Source organism: Meriones unguiculatus, chromosome 5 (assembly GCF_030254825.1).
Source record: "Meriones unguiculatus strain TT.TT164.6M chromosome 5, Bangor_MerUng_6.1, whole genome shotgun sequence".
Classification (NCBI taxonomy): Eukaryota; Metazoa; Chordata; class Mammalia; order Rodentia; family Muridae; genus Meriones; species Meriones unguiculatus.
In genome coordinates this window covers 12,629,193-12,646,434 of record NC_083353.1, presented here as the reverse complement: position 1 = coordinate 12,646,434, position 17,242 = coordinate 12,629,193, and the positions used below count along the sequence as shown (strand labels likewise).

Sequence of the window (17,242 nt, the reverse complement as noted above, 5' to 3'; positions counted from 1 at the left end):
CTCACCCCCCAATGACATTCTTCCTCCAACAAGGCCAGTACTTCTAAACCTTCCCAAACAGTGCCAGCGGCTGGGGACCAGCCATTCAACTAACAAGACTATGGGGGCCATCTCACTTGAACCAGCATATTAATCCAAGTAAACACAATTACATCTAGATATCTGAAAATCTTTATAAATAACTGTCAGTTTTTCCCCTTAAGTTGCTTTCCCCCTGATTTATAGCTACAAATGCAAATACTAAGTAAGCACCAAGGGAGTGCCCCTAAGAAAACCAGAGTACAATGGCTTCAGTATGAGTTCCAAAAGCTTTCGAAGTCATATCAGCACAACAGAACTTCTGAAATGACAAACTGAATTTGCATCAGTCGTGATAAAACCACAGGGACCATCTCACATGACAATATGCCCAGCGCCTCCTTGATAAAGAACTTACCTCAAAATTGATTTTTTCAAAATTTTCCATGGCCTCCAAGTGATCCCTTTCACCCTCCAGACACTCAGTCAAATCCCGGCACCACATGATCTGAGAAATGGTCAGGATCACCTGCAACAGGCCTCTCCGTGAGCGTGTGCCGTGTGCACCAAGGCGGCTCCAGAAAGAGAAGCTGAACTAGGGTGCTACCTGAGAAGGGTGGCCGGCGATCACCCACTCGGCCCTGGATTTCCCCTGGTAGTCAGCGATGGCAGCTTTGCACAGGCGGCGGAGAGACGAGAACATGGCTTCCTCCACCTTCCCGAGCCACTCTTCCACGTTGCCTCTCGCCTTGAGGCCTTTCCCCAGGCCGACCTGTGAGGAAACGAGGATGAGAAGAAAGACTTTTAGGTGGGAATTGTGAGCTGTCCACCTGTTGTATTTCTATAGCCACGCCTCCCCAGCCCAGCTCTGTAAACATGAGGCCTTTGGCATCACGTCCCGGAACCTGCCCCTTCACTGTTTTCTAGGAAAAACATGCTCTTAGGGCCAGCTCCGTGGAAGACGATTCCCCACAGGCTCCACGGCTTCCTTCAGTCTTCTTCCTTCCCATCGTGTCGCAGTCTGAAGCTTACCCCCCACCATTCCTGCACATCTTTTCTCATTAGTTCCGGTGGCCCCACATCTGAAAGGTTCAACCCACATCTTTCCAGCATCTCTTGCTTCTTTCTCTGACTTCCAATAATGTGGGCATCTGCTCGTTTGGGATTCCCTGGACCACTTTTTTCACCTTCCTTTGAAACTTCATGTTTTCTCAATGTTCTATCATTAATCCTCTCATTTATTTCCTTCTGCATCAGCAATGATGCATGCATGTGTGCATCGATATATGTGTGTGTGTCTGCCTGTGTGGATGTTTGTGTATATCTGCATGTGTGCATGTACATGTATGTGTGTCTGCATGTGTGCATGTACATGTGTGCCTGTCTGTGTGCATGTGTATGTGTATGGGTGCATGTATATGTGTGTCCTCTGTGCAGTCACCCTGTTGATACCTCGATTTCCTCGGTGGGTGTTCTCTGGATGCAGGTGCTCCACAGCACTGAAGGAGCTGAAGTAACCAACACTCACAGAGCGCTCCCTGGGGCTACATGAAGTCATTCATGCACTGAAAGTCCCTGTCACCCAGCTAGTAGGGTGCTATCACTCATGCTATCTTGTGGAAGCAGTTAGAGGGTGACAGGTCTTGATGAGGGTGGCCTGGCAAAGGCCTGGCACCGTTGGCCAGCCAAGGTTCCTCTTTGCTGAGCTGGCTGAAGCGTGATTGCTTCTCTGCACTTCATTCCCCAACCAGAGCACCGCAAGTATCACGACAGCTCCTATGTGCTCCACAGTTTCCGCATTAGGCCTCCAGCTCTTTAAGCGTAAGAGTTTTCTCTCAGCTATTCTTGAAGCTGCTGGGCTGGCAGAGTCTCTGGCAAGCCTAGGATGAGGATGAGCTGCTTCTACCTCAGTCCCAGACATGTGATCATGGTTATCCGCAAGGAACTATTAAGCCAAAGCACCTTACCCGCTCTCCCTCAGGTGACAGCATTGCCAAAATGTCATTGGTGAAGACCTTTTCTGGTTCGGTATCAACGCCAGGAATTTTCCCTTCTGTAGGAGGCATGAGGGCAAACTCGAGTTTTGAAATGGAGTCGAAGCATTTCCTGAGATGAGGCTGCACGGCTTGCGGATTTCGTGTCTGGGCCAAAATCTCCAGGAGCTCATCATTTGACAGGAAGTAAAACCTTCCAAGTTAAAGAGACACTTAATGTAACACATGACTTCACACAGACGCTCAGCCGTGGGTAGACATAGAAGATAAGGTCCTGCCACGCCTGCTGCGGGGCACCGGCACCCTGGGCCTTTAACCACACACGCTTTGCAGTTTGGGAAGGCCAAATGTCTCTAAAAGTTCTTATAAAGGTAAATGATGATTTACCTCAAACACCTAGGCCCAGTTGCTAGAATAGAAAGGATTTTTCTGAGAAGTATTAATAACATTTAGGTGTTGGTCTGTCTTGCCTGTCGGCCTTACTTGGCTTGAGCTTCTTTGGTGGTGATATGTCATACAGCACATAGAGAGCTAACAGACAGGTGGGTGGCTGTGGGGCCGTTACTGGACCCTGTGACATGGTAACAACCAAAAGGCAGCATGAGTGACAGAGTATGGTTCTGCCAACATACCATTTCCAACCTTACCATGGCCATACTTATGTAGAAATAAACTATCTTGTATGTGTTTCCATAGCATTTTAAGCAAAATGGGCAAAGAGTAAGTTCTGATCTCCACCAAATTTAGGCCCAAGTAATGCAAGTGTGCATTAAAAATCAAATATTTCAGTCTCGGTTAGGTCTGAAGCTCTAGACTTCTATATGATGTCAACACTGTAAAGTGAGTGCTCAGGCCTCTTGGGGACCCACTCATGGTGAGGGGGGTGAAGACTCTAGGGCCCCCATTAAATGCAGAGAATAGGAGAGTGAAAGCTGGAGAGGATGCAGGGCTGAGGGAAGGGGACAGGGGGGAGGAAGGGGTGTTCTGTAGGTTCCCTGTACCTCCAGCAGAGTGAACTTTGCTCTCCTCTCCGAGAGCTCAGTGTTTGCCCAACAACAAGTCTCCTCTCCAGTTCTCTGCTGTGACAGGATGTTATTTTCATCTCCAGCTGACCTACAGTCTACAACAAAACAGCTCAGGTTGCTTTTTCAAACTTACCTTGGGAAGATAACTCTCTTTGACTCTAAATATGCCTCCAGACACTTCTGAATTTGGTCAAGTAATGCATTATTGTTCTGAAAAGTCTCCAGAAGGCCTATTCGTTAAAAAGAAAAGTTGGCCAAGTTATATTAAAATAGAAAATACAAGTTTAAATGAAAGTAAAAGATACTAACACGCTAAGGCCTTTGTTTTGTTTGTTGGAATGATGAATAATAAAATGGGAGTATTGGCTAAGAGGCTTAGCTCTTTTTTTATCCCCTTTTTATGTATGTGATGTATATGTGGTACATGTGTAAGAGTTATGTCTACATGTTTGCATGTTTGAGGTAGCATGTGTGTGTGAGGGGGGAGGGTGACGATGCATCTCTTCTTCTGAGGCATGGTCTCTTATCCAAACCTAGGGTTTCCCAGCTAGTCTTGTTCAGCTTCTCTTGGTATCACCCATCTCTGCCTTCAGGTTTTGTAATTTTTTTCCAGGGATGGACAAACATGAACTACACCCATCCCCCTGCGCCTGTGCAAGTTCTGGGAATCTGAACTCTAGTCTTCTTACTGTGTGGCCATTGCTTTAACTGCTAAGACGTCTCCCCATCTCAAGAATTATTACTCTTAATTGTAATATATTAATAGTTACCTCACTAGAACAGTATTTTTAATTTAAAATAGTTTTGGCGAGCATCCTCTGCCTTTAGGTGCTGTGAGTGCACAAACAAAAGGCACCTGGAGCCAGTGTCTAGCGCCTTCCTACTTCATCAGCTTCTTATGTCTTTTCTGTCACGGTAAAGTGCTAAAGGCATTTTTCGTCATTTTTAATTATTATTAAGCTGTAGCTCCTTAGGCAGCAGCCTCCATACCTCTGCATCTTTGAACTTTGGCTGCTAATCACAGTTCCTGCTCTCCTACCTGACCAAGAATCAAATCCCAGTTCTGTACCCTGACTTCTGAGGCCATACGTGGTCAACACCTCCATCTAGTGGCCAGTCAGCACTTCCATGCACTGGTCCCCGGGCCTCATCAGCCCCCAAGCACTCCACGCTAGCTCATGTGGGACTCCATAACGACAGCTGCACACTCTTAAGTGTGCTCTTACCTCAGAGCCTCTCGTTGTTCTTGTTCCTCCCTCTGCCTTCAACCATTCTCACTCTGAGCCACACATACTTTCACCCACTCTTTTCTGCAAGTTTCTGCTCAAGGGCCATTTTATTGAAAAGTCCAGAAACACACAAATATACACATACACACATTCACATACAAACACATGCATACACATATACACACATGAACACACACATACACACATATACATGCACACACATACACACATGAACACACACATACACACATATACATGCACACACATACACGCATGAACACACATATACACACGTAAACACAGACACACATACATATACACACATACATACACATGCACATAAATATGCATGCACACACATACATACACATAATACACACATGCACCTAAACATGCATGCACACACATACATACACATAATACACACATGCACCTAAACATGCATGTACACATGCACACATAACCTATATATATACACACATACATGTACACACTCACACAATATACATGTGTATGGTCATACACATATGAACACATGTACGTATACATACACACATGAACACACATACACATGCATATACCTACACACATGCATAAATACATGCACATGCCCACATAAACACACTTATACACAGATATACATATAAACACAACATGCACACATATACATACATACATACATGAACACATACATGTGTGCTTGAATGCGTGAGCACACACACACACACACACACACACACACATACACATGTTCGCCAGCTACTTCCTTAACCTATTTTATTTTTCTTCAAGGCTTTGCCATCATCTGGAAACGGATTTATTACATGTCTACACTTCTTTATTTGAAGTCTTTAAGGCCAGATGTATTTTGGAATCATTTTTTTTTTTTATTTTCAAAAGACCTGTTTTCCATTCATCAGTTGATAGATGTCCTGTACCTTCACATAAATGAACCCAGCACTAAATGAACCCAGAAGGTTATAGAAGGAGGAGGAGGAGGAAAAGGGGGGGCAAGGAAGGGGAGAAAGAAGAAGGGAAGGCTGGTCTGGGGCGAAGTTGAGGAGACTGAGGAGAGGATGCACTCTTCATGTATGAAATTACCAAAGATACATAACTTTAAGTGTCTATTATAACGAGCCTGCTGGGGACTGGGCCATCCCTCTGCAGTCAAATGTCACTACATCTGTGCCCTACAGGTTTGAATACGGCGGTCCCCAGAGACGCGGACGCCCTACCCCTTACCTACGGATCTGTTTGGTTTGTATGCAAGCGGGAACTTTGCAGCTGTGACTACGTGAAGGGTTATAGTGTGGGAGGTTGTTCTAGATCATCTGGTCAGTTAGGCAGAATTATGAGAACACTTACAAGAGAGAAGGAGAGAAAAGCCGCAGAGGGGCGGGCGCTGGGGAGGTGCTGTTGCCAGCTGGAGGACAGCTGTGAGCCAACGAAGGCGAGCGCCCTCTCTCTGTGAGCCCTAAGACCCTTGCGGTGTTTGATTTTTATCATTCCATCGTTGCCCTTTTCTTTGGCAAAGAACACAGCCCCCAAAGTTGCTCTTGCTAGGCAGGGACAGAGTCCCCTGCTGCCCTTAGCCGTGTGACCAGCAAGCTGCCTGAGGCTTCGGCAGTGTGAAGTGTAAACCTGAGTGGATCTATGTACACTCCAGAAACAGGCTGCATGTGCACAGAAACAGAACCTGTAAAGCATTTCAACCTTGACACTGGGGGTGGGGGCGGATGTGATATTTTCTTAGGCACCCATGATCCTGTAAATAACGGGAAACTCATCCGTTCACACATACAAAAAGACATGGGTGTGGAAAGAGAGGGAGAGGGCAGGAGTGGGAGGGGGACAAGAGAGGGTAATGGCACTGATCAAATACACAACACACGTGCATGGAATGCCATGCCTTAATTCATTATTATGTATAATTAATATATGCTGGAAAAATCTTTAAAATCATTTCAACTTTGTTACTTGAATTGCAGTAAGTGGTAATATTTTTAATTCATCCTAATGAATGAGTTAAAACTATGAAAAAATTTTTGTGATTGTATCTCTGAGGGAAGAATCTGAATAGAATTTAATGTGTGTTCTAAAATCACAGGTTGAACCATAAGCCGGTAATTGGAAAGTAGAATGCTTGGTTCACTCCAGTCCTGGATGTGTCAATCAAGTGCTGGATGTACGCGGCTGCTTGATTTTTACGGATGTCGTGATCAGGGAGACTGCTTATCCTGTTTGTTTGTTCTGCAGTGCCTACCTGGCTGGGTAGCAGCCCGGAGTGCGTTAGGCAGCCGGTTCACCTTCCTCATGATTTCCTTCCATGATTTATCCACCTGAAGGAACATCTTGGCTTCTGCAGGCAGCTGCCTCTGGATGTCTGGGGCATTAAAGATGCTTTCTAGGTAGAGCCAGTTTCTCTGACAGTTCAGCCACTCTTCCTGGAGAAAAACATGGGGACTATCAAAGTGGAATTTCCAAACTGATATCCACGGGAAATGATGGCCTTGGGAATCACTACATCTTTCCCTTGGGACCTATTTATGTCTCCTCATCCATCCTTTGAAATAAAATATCCTAAAAAAGCCCAAGATTCAGTCCAGCCTGGTTCCACCCCACTTTCCACTGAAGATAATGATGAGTCAGCTGTGTGGAAAGCCAGCGAGGTCCGCCGAAACGAGCTTAGAATGTGTAGAGGAATCATTGTGTTGGGAGGCCATATGCTTTCTAGCAGAAATCTAAAGGGTGTATGTGGGGGGGGGGGGCAACAAGTTCATGATGACTCCCAGATAATAAACACATAGTAAATAAATAAGCAGAGCCTAAATCTGCCCAAGGAGAGAGTCTCAATGAGGAATTACGCAGATCATGGTATCTTTGGGATATCATGGCTTGGGATCTCCTGAGCAGAGGAATCCAGTATAAGCTGGTGTCACTTCTTAACCCATAAAACTATGAGACTCCAGATGTATTATATTAAGTAACAATTATAATAACTAACAAATGAAAACTCTAATTTGTTAGTTATTATATATTATGTGGTATTTTGTCTCATATCAAAATAATTTAACAATGATGATAAAAGTGGCAGTAGGCTGCATAATGATATAAACAAGTCAAATGCATGTGTGCTTTCTTTCCTTTCATCTGAACATAACAAAACATTGGCAATTAAATCCTCCCCCCACGCCCGTTCAAAGGAAACCCATAGGCTGCTCAGTCTCCAAGTGGGTTCCCTAGTAAGGGGAGCAGGGACTGTCTCTGACATGAACTCAGTGGCTGGCTCTTTATTTACCTCCCCCTGGGGGAAGCAGCCTTACCAGGCCAAAGAGGAGGACAATGCAGCCAGTCCTGATGAGACCTGATAAGCTAGGGTCAGATGGAAGGGGAGGAGGACCTCCCCTATCAGTGGACTAGGGGAGGGGCATAGGGAGAGGAAAAAGGGGATGGGTAGGACTGGGAGAAGACGTGGGAGGGAGCTGTGAATAAATTGTAATAAATAAATAAATAAATAAAATTTTAAAAAAGAAAGGGAAAAAAGAAAATTAAACCCTCCATTTCTAAATCATATAATATTAAAACAGCAGGACTCACATATAAATAAATAAATAAATAAATGAATAAATAAATAAATAAATAAATAAATAATGGTGTCGGGGAGTAAACCTAGGACCTTGTACATGCTCATCAGGCTGTCTACTGCTGAGCTGCATTTCTAGCCCCACAGAACCAAGATTTCCAAGGGCCTGTGGCTCTCCAGTTCAGAGTCCCAGAGTTGAAATTTGCCCTGACTTACCAGTGTTTGATTAAATAAGGAAAGCTGTTTCTGCCAGTCATCCACTCGAGCCTTGAGGGGACCCACGTACCTCGAAGAGGCGATGGTTGCAATGTTGATGGTGCTGTCATCAAGAAGGACCTTCAGGGAGAAGGGGCCGAGACACAGTCCTTGAGCTCAGGGGGTTTCAGATTCTGAGAGTCCGTTTAAGGACAATGTGAATGAATAACATAGCCCCCCCTACTGCTTCCTACCCAGGCACTGCCAAGGTTGAACTTTAACTGTGCTTACAACTGTCTATGGTATGTGTGTGTGTTTGTGTGTGTTCGTGTCCGTGCACTTGTGTGCATGCTCAGGAATACACATGCATGTGAAGGCCAGAGGTCAGCCTATAATGATGTTCCTCAGGAGCCAGATGCTTTGTTTTTTGAGACAGCGTCTCTCACTAGGACCCCAGACTCCCTGATTAGACTAGACTGGCTGGTCAGTGAGCCCCAGATATCCACCTGTACTGCGTCCTTAGTGCTAGGAGTGTAAGCACACATCATCTCCCTGCTCCACCCAAGCTTTTCACACGGGCGTCCAAGTCTCCATGCTTGCATGGCAAGTGTTTTACTGACTGAGCCATCTAAACCCCAGTCCTGTACTCATTAATGGCACAGTGTTTGCATTGTTTAATGTTCTCCTTTTGCCCTCAACATCAGGCAACCTGCATCTCCTTACGGGGGGAGTTTAGTTACCCAGGCAGGCTTTCATCTCAAAGTGGCCCATGCTTGCAAACTCTGTTCAAGGAATTAATTTCCTTTCAATCATTTCCAGGAAGATGAAGCTGGATTCACTACAGGAAGTAGTCACACTACCTTCCTTCCTACCGCTCCTCTTAAACAACAACATCCCTCATAAAACATGTGAATTTTAAAAAAATGTGCTAGTCTGGGAAATTGAGTTGGTCATTGCAGCCCCATCACCTGGTGCCTCTTGGCTCCTGACTCCTGTCCTTAACTTGCCTTGCCCACCTACTTCATAGAGTGACATCTGATTTTGCCCTCTCTACCAATAATTTCATTTCTATTTCTGACTTGAATCCTACCCTTACGCTGCGGTTTTGCCTTTTGAGATGGGCCACAGGACCCAATCCCTTTGCTAAACAAATGTACCATTAGATTTTAAATGACTCAATCATCTAAGCACATAGGTTAGATTTCATCTAACTGAACAGATAAAAGTGAGTCTAACTCAGACATGAAATGCTCATTCATGTTACTTTGCTGTGTTGAAACAGTTTGAAGTTCCTCTTACTCCCTTCTCTAGCTCCCATCTTTAAGGTCCAGTTGTCCTGGCTGATTTAGGAAAGACTTCTATCACCTATCACTTCACACATAATTGATTGCTTTGCTTTAATAAATTCAACTATAGGCCTGAAGCTTCTACAACACACACACACACACACACCATTTTACTTTTAGTAAATATTTGTGAATAAGAATTTGTGTCAGTTATTTACATTTTGCTTTCCAAATTAATTTTTCCCTAGTGACTCATAGCTCACTTCCTCATCTTAACCTTTCACAGAAGCTGCAGGAGGTACAGTCAGTACTCTCATCATAAAATTGCTCCCCTTCCTCCCTAGCCTTCTTTCCTTCTTTGTTTTGAGGCAGGGTCTTATACTCTATCCCTGGCTAGCCTAGAACTTGTTATGTAGTCCAGGCTGGCCTTGAACTTACAGCAATCCTACAGTCACTGTTTCCCAAAAGTTGGGATGACAGGCATGTGCCACCAAGCTTGGTTTACCAGTAATTCCCATAACCCAATTACATACCTGTATGTCATCTGTGCCACCCAGGATAAACACGTCCTTAGAGTCACGGTGAGGAAGAATGACAAATTCAGTTGTTTTCCAAGAATCTTCCACCTTAGAAACAGTTCGAGCATTAGGATAGCTAAACCCATGTGTGTCTAGACACACAATAAAGGCACAGGGAAGGAACCAGGGGAAACTACCCCATTTTCCTCCCGATGGCCCTTTTCAAGATCCTTTTCTTGGTCGGAAGCCACTGGCTTTCTTGGTTTCATTTGACTGTTATTAATACAGATAAAGGGCTGGTGATAATGTACATCTTATGCTTTTAGGGGAAGGAAAATGTTCTTTTTGCTTAGGCTAAGGAGAGAGCACTGTAAATAGAGAAGTCTTCTTGATGTAGTGTAGGGCAGTTAACCCCGCCATCTCTGGGAGTTTAGAAAATAACTTTTTTTTTTCTGAAATGTAGTTTTTTTTTCTCTGTCATGCAGTTCTTTACAAAGGCCAGCACATAGCCCACCTTACTGCTGCTCTGGCTGGGCTGTCGGCTGAATCTAGAACACTAGGGAGAGAACAGAGGCTGCTGCTTACTGTGTTGAAAACTCCACCCAGATAACACAGCTGTTGGTAACCTTTGTGTTGTATCTGAAAACCTTTACATTCTATGGCTATGGTTTGTGTGTATATACGGAAGTGTGTTTACGTGTGTGTGTGTATGTAGGCACTCGTGCACATATGTGCATAAGCATGTAAAGACCACAGATCAGCTGCAGGTGTCACTTCTTAGGTGTTTGTTTTGTTATTTACTTACTTACTTGTTGCCTTGGTCTTCCATTGGGCTGGAGCTTTCTAGATAGGCTAGGCTGGCTGGCCCGTGAGCCCTAGGACTCCCCCTTACCTTGCTCCATTTCTGTGGTGCTGAGATGAAATGAATGTGCCACCAGCCTGGCTTTCCCTTCACTTACCTTCTTAAGAATCGTCTCTAAGGCAGCTTCCCCAGAAGCCTGTCCAGATATGTCCTGGATTTCTTCACCATACTCAAAGACATGTAGTTCAGACAGCCTCTCTAAGGTCAGTGGAATCTCCACGTCCACTAGGAGGGCGTCGACGGTTTGTTCAATGGCTGCCCAGTGCCGAGCCTTCAGGGTGGGGTTCCTCAAGTCAATGATCACAGGAAGCTGGAAAACAAATTTTCAGAGGGGCCGCTTTGTTAATTGGTAGGAAGGACAGCATGTACAAGACCTGCCTCTGATCAAGCCCATAAACACCGCAGCGTGGACGGGGGGAGGGGCTCACGATCACCACCGGAGGAGCTATTGGCAGCTGCTGGCGTCTGCGAGCAGGCTTCCTAAGCGTCCTTCAGGGATACAGCCCTGTGCAGGACGCCCATGCTACACTGGGTGACCCTAGACCCATGAACATACTTGGTGTCATTTATCGGACTCAGTATCTGAAAAGGAGCGCATGAGGTTGGGAAGGCAATGTGGCGGGGGATCCGGGAGAAGTTGGAAGGGAGGTGATGGGTGAAATTGATAAAAAACATATTGTGCATGGTCTCAGTTTATAAATATAGAGAGTTGGAGACAGCACCACTCAGACCCATGGTAAAGAAAATTCAGGAGGAAAATGCAAATGAGACTGAGGACACGGAGTTACAGGGCAGCCAACTACTGCAAAATTTCGGGGAACTGGTAGTCACATGTTTCTCTGAAGACCGAACAGAGGACAAGATTGGAGCACCCAACTGAGCGGAGCGATTCGTGGCGTCTGAGCCTCTCCCGATAGGTAATCATTTGTCATGTAAAAAAAAAATGCATTATAGAATGTAAAGCTATAGGAAATGGATTCTCACAGGCACAACCAAAAAGGAAGGAGTAGGAATAGGAGAAAGAAACTGAAAACAGCCTGTGGTGGAGAGAAATTTATTTCAGAACATGGCTGCTCTGGCATGAGATCACTTTCAAAGACCTTCTAGGTCTGTGTGATCTGGCTAGAATACAAACATGCCTTTAATATAGAGGCAAGCAGATCTGAGTTCAAGGCCAGACTGGTATTAGAGCACGTTTCAGATAAAAAAAAAAAGCTTAGGTCCAGGTGTGGTAGTATATGCCTTTAGTCCCTTTAGTCTCAAACAATGAAGGTAAAGTTAGTTTGTAGAAGGAATCACCCATTTTTGAAAGTCATGTCTAATTGAGTGCTAGAAAAAGTGACAAATCAGAGAAAGATTTGACAGAATAGGATACACCCAACTCTCTCTCAAGAGAGAGGAAAGGGAAGTTTCTCATCGGAGCAACACAGAAAATGAGGAGAGAGGAACAGTTTTACTAAGACAGTAATAGAGAAACAAGTTGCAGAGAAAGAACACAGGCAAAGATGGAACAAGCCAGAGAATGAGAAGGAACCAGGAGGTTAGAGCAGATTGCTGGAGTTAGTTTGAGGCCAAGCAGAGCAACTCAGGGGCTGAGAGAGAAGCCAGAGTGAATAAGTTAACTGGAAGAGGACTTAGAGCCAGAACAGCTAAGTTGAACCAGTCAGCCCAGAGCTCAGTAAGAATAAGAAAGGGTGAGCTTATTCAGCAGTAAGTCTCAGAGGCTTAAAACATTCTAGGACTAGATTATATTGTGTGGAGGCTAGAAGCTTCCAGGACTAGGCCTTGGTTAGCAAAAGGAGGCAGTAAGCCTCCAAGACAACAATTGAATTAGGAGACTAAACGTTCCTTTTATACTCTGAAACCCAGCTCATATGAGAAATAGTAGGTATCACTAGAAAATAAGAAGGCCAAGGTGCAGGGAGGCAAACTGTAGCAACATCAAATCTGAAACCCAGCTGAACTCCTAATTGGAGTTAATATAACATGGCAGACAAAAAGGTAAACAGAGGAAAACTAATGCTCATCTCCAAGAATGCTAGTCACATACCTGAATAATCACTGCTGTAGATGTCTGGGTTTCAACAACAACCAAACAACAAGAGCAAAAAGGCACACAATAAAGCAAAATGGCCACAACAAGACACAGCCTAGAGTCAACAGTGATCAGAATCCAACTCAGGAACGGCACACATATTGGGAATAGAGCGTTTAAATCAACTACAGTGAACTTCCTAGAGGTCTCAGCGGCAAAGGGAGAGCAGACCGCATGCCAGGTCAGTGTGGGAAGGTTAACTTCTGGGTTGGCTGCAAGTGCCTTTTACCAGTCTCACCTGATCCTTTGGTTGCAGCGGAAAGTTTTAGACCAGTCCTTTACACCATGACCTGGCTTCCCAGACTTTCTCAGACTAAATACACCTGGACAAACCCTAGCTGAGCAGAGGGATAGCGTAAATGGATGTGGAGCGTAAATGGATGTGGAGCGTAAATGGATGTAGCTGTTTGCGCAGGTGCCTCTGCTGCCTACGTGCTGAGGACATCGGATCCTGGGCATGGCTTCAACAGACCCCGAGCGTCTCTTCTCATTACCATACTCAACCGCATAACTGAGCTAGTTGTTGAGTAAAACAAGTTAGTGTTGTAGAGGTGAACATGTTTTTGTTTTGGTCCCAGGTATGAGATGTGGGACTGATTCAGATGGTCCACAGCAGTAAACTGCTCCAGCTTCCCCCTTGCTGCTCCTAGTTGCTGTTGTGAGACAAGAAGTTGGAGATCCCCTGAGATGAGGATTGGACTGGCTCCAAGGAACCCGAGGACCCTAACCAGCAGGAAGCAGCTAAGAGAACTGAGTCCCCTCTCCCACTAAGCCTTTCTCTCTCCTACCTGGGGTTAGGGTTTAGGAAGGGATTAGAGTGGATTAGGGAGAAAAAGATAAAAGAAACGTAAATAAAAGAGTTAAAAAAAATGGCAACAAATTTGACTATTATTTCTTTTTCCTGCAAAACCACTCATGGCCCCTGAGTTTGGTTGTAATGATCCCACCCATCTCACCTTTTCTTTCATTTTCTCCACCTTCTGTTTGAGCTGGGGTACCACATTGTTGGGTGGCAAGCCCTTCTCCAGTTGTGTCACAAATTTAGCATATTTGCTAACTTGACTGTTTAGGGCTTCTGGATCCAAAGAGTCAAATTTGGACTGTAGGGGGAAAAAAAGGTTAAAACATGAAAGAAGTCAAATTTCAAAGTAGTATGAAAGTTTAACTTTATCTGAATTTTCCTGGCACTTAAAATTTTAAACCAAATGAAATCTGTAGACTTGGAAACAGCCATCTATAATGTCAACCGCTAATTCTTCCCATAGCTTTGTCTCTTTCACTATCAAGCGCACTATTGTGATTCTCATATTACCACTAGAAACCATGGGGACATTCTTGTTTTGGGCATGGGACAACATGGATGTCCAGGGGCTGTGCAGAACTGGCCCCGCCCCTCAGTGGCTGTGACACTCAGAAGAGAGGGACCCTGAGCAGCACCTGGGTGGAACAAGGGAGCTGGCCTGGTGGCAGGTGTGTGGCCTATCCGAGCAGTGCTGGAGAGCTGGCCCTGCTGGTGCAGATAGGGAGAGCCAGTGGACTGACCAGCTCAGCTACAACCCAGGCCCAGATTTGGGGCCCTGAGTTGCTTCACCTCAAAACTGACATCATCTTTGAACAGTTGGGATGAATAAAAGGGCAGGATTTCCATGACATGTGGTAACTGGGAGGAGTCCTGGTGAGGATCCAGTATTAATGATGTAGCAGAAGCCAGAGACCTTGAACCAAACCAGTGGCTTGTTGCAATGAACATTTGCAAGTGAGGATGTGTGCACAGAGGGATATACTTTGGGGTACACTGTGACACACTACAGCTTCCACCATGAGATGTCGTCTATGCTTTGTTTTGTTTTGTTTTGTTCATTTTTTGTTTATGTGTTTTTTATTTTGTGGGGAGGTTGCAAGGGCAGGGGGCAGATGTGAGAGGGTGGGGAAATGAGCGGGACTGGGGTGCATGATGTGAAACTCACAGAGACTCAATGAAAAGTTTTAAAAATATCCCTCTGGCTCTCCCATCACCTGGAAAATATTTCCTGTGTCATTTCGTTTTTGCTTCAGACATGTGCCCTCTGGTAACAACAGGCAGGAAGAATGAGGAGTGTAAAGTATTTATGAAGCAGATGGTATTTTCTACACGTTTGTATCATACTTTGAAGAGTGACACTTGAAAGTTGATCATAGTTGAGGGTGCTCCTGTCTTCCACTTCCTTTTTGGAGTTTGAATAAGGGCAGATTCTTGAAGCAAAGTGATGGTGGCTATTGAACCAGACTCTGAAGACAACACTGTTCACTGCTAAGACTGAGCAGCTGATTCTGTCCTACCAGTGTGAACAGAATGGCTTCCTTCCATCAATGCCAGGAAGGACAGAAGTCTAAACTGACAGATACCTGAAGTGGGTGAATCACAAACCAAACCTGACGGTGCTAAGAACACCAGGTGTTTCATGGCAACACTGTGTTTGGAAGTCACCACGGTCAGACGACATGTCACGAGGATCTTGGACACTTGTGTCACGAAGCCCTCTTAAACAAAGAAGTCAGGAACTCTGCCTTACAAGAAAAGTCTTTGCTTTACAGCATTTAGTGACACAGATGGCCTCTCAACATTTAACCGGAAGACTTATAGGGTTTCATAAAACACATGAAGTACCACTGTGATGGAATAACTTGAAATAGTTTTAAACAGAAAAAAGGGAAAATTTCAGGTTACAAAACCTCTCTCCCACCTTCTCTAAGTGCATCAGTGTGATACATGTGCTCAGTGACTAGCAGTGTCTAGTTCCACTGACAGTGGCCAGTGGAACTAAAGAGCGAACAAAGATGTCATAACCACTGCTCCAAAGGAATCTCTCATGTTGAACTCCTTTGGAATGCAAAATGGGCACATGAAATATGAACAAGGATATAAAGCTATTTTTTTTTTTAATTTCCTAGTTTCGGTGCCATCATAGCTAACTTTTTCCCTTGGCAGATATAAAAACTCAATTTTCTGAGTATTGAAGTACATATTGCATTGATAAAAAGACAGGTTATTGGACTCTACTTCATATTATTAATATTTAGGTGGAGTTGGTACAGCATCCAGCCGCTGAGAGCTGTCCTTACCTTCAGCCATTCCTCCTGGAGTTTGTCCCATTCATACAAGGAATCCCAGAGCAGCTGTTTGAGCTTCAGTTCAGCACTAACTTCTTCCAGTGCATCAAATTTGGACACTTCCACCTTTAATAGACACAAGAAGCAGAAGGCAGCACTTAGAGTCCAGACTATCTTGTCCTACGGGCAGCTCTCACTTCCTGGAAGTGCTGTCACTTCCTGGAAGAGTGTGGGTCTTACACAGGGAAGGGAAAGGAAAGGAAGAGACTCCGGAAAGTACAGTGTAACTTCTCATTTGAGTAACAAAATATCATTCATATTTTTTCATGGCTCTCACGTTCTCAACAGGACCATTACTGAAAGAGCACTGTTGGCTTCCTGTTTAAATCTTGGTCTTTGTGGGGGAAGAGTCTTCAGACTAAGTGCTTTCCCTCAGGGCTCCTATGCTTTGATGATAGAAGAGGAATGTATGTACATGGTAACTGCTGGAGGGGAGGGTGGAGGGCAGTGAGGTCCAAGATCTCAGGACAACCTCTGTTCCTAACCCCAGACTGCAGAGAAACCTTGTAGAGAGGAAGAATGTGGACATCCTGAGGTGTTTTCCCTTTTGTAAAGATTGATTTTTATTACTTTATTTATTCATTCATTTATTTGTGTGTGTGTGGGGGCAGACACAGGTGTCCTTGGAGACCAGAAAAGGTCATCTGACTTCCAGGAGCTGGGCTCTTAACTGCTGAGCCAGCTTTCCAATTCCTGATGGTGTCTTGGTGAGAAATCATGTAAAGGCTGCTTTGGCTTGGATGGGAGGAGACTCCCATTGAACAGAATTGACGGAACAGAAGTTGTCTCTTCACAACTACGAAACCCAAACTAAGCTGGGGAGGGCCTACCCTCGTCTTCCATTAATGCCACCAAAGCCATGCACATGCTCTTCTCAAAATGATTGGCAGCTGCAGGAGGAAGTTTGTGTCAGAAGCAACTGAGAAGGAAGAATCAGATGTGCCCCGTGAAGAGAGTGAGATGCTCCTATTTCAGGTGGTGTGTGTGTGTGTGCCATACATGCTCACTCTATGTGTGCAGGGGGCATGAACACATGCTCGTGTTTGAGTGTGGGGCACACATATGCCATAGCGCATGTGTGGGGATTAAAGGACAAAGTCTGGTGCTGGTCCTAGCTTCCATCTTGTTGGAGACAGGCTCTATTTGGTGTTTGCCACTGCACACGCTAGGCTAGCTGTCCCTAGAACCTCCAGGGGTTCTCCTGTCCTGGTCTCCTGTCCTGGTCTCACTGGCCTGGAGTTTCCCAAGTAGCCTGCACTGGCTGACCAGAGTGTCCAGGGATCACAG

The 17,242-nt window shown here is 44.9% G+C and overlaps 1 protein-coding gene across 1 annotated transcript in view; it reads right to left on the bottom strand.

Annotated features, from left to right (window-relative positions):
- Positions 1 to 17,242, bottom strand: part of Dnah6 (dynein axonemal heavy chain 6) — a 198,328-nt gene that overhangs the window by 130,488 nt on the left and 50,598 nt on the right. The window contains exons 17-26 of the mRNA XM_060383520.1: positions 15,908 to 16,021; positions 13,762 to 13,905; positions 10,808 to 11,020; positions 9,864 to 9,956; positions 8,066 to 8,185; positions 6,530 to 6,710; positions 3,171 to 3,267; positions 1,986 to 2,205; positions 626 to 790; positions 437 to 547 (exon numbers count right to left, since the gene is read on the bottom strand). Coding sequence (XP_060239503.1) covers positions 437 to 547; positions 626 to 790; positions 1,986 to 2,205; positions 3,171 to 3,267; positions 6,530 to 6,710; positions 8,066 to 8,185; positions 9,864 to 9,956; positions 10,808 to 11,020; positions 13,762 to 13,905; positions 15,908 to 16,021 — 1,458 coding nt within the window. The remainder of the gene's footprint in view (positions 1 to 436; positions 548 to 625; positions 791 to 1,985; positions 2,206 to 3,170; positions 3,268 to 6,529; positions 6,711 to 8,065; positions 8,186 to 9,863; positions 9,957 to 10,807; positions 11,021 to 13,761; positions 13,906 to 15,907; positions 16,022 to 17,242) is intronic.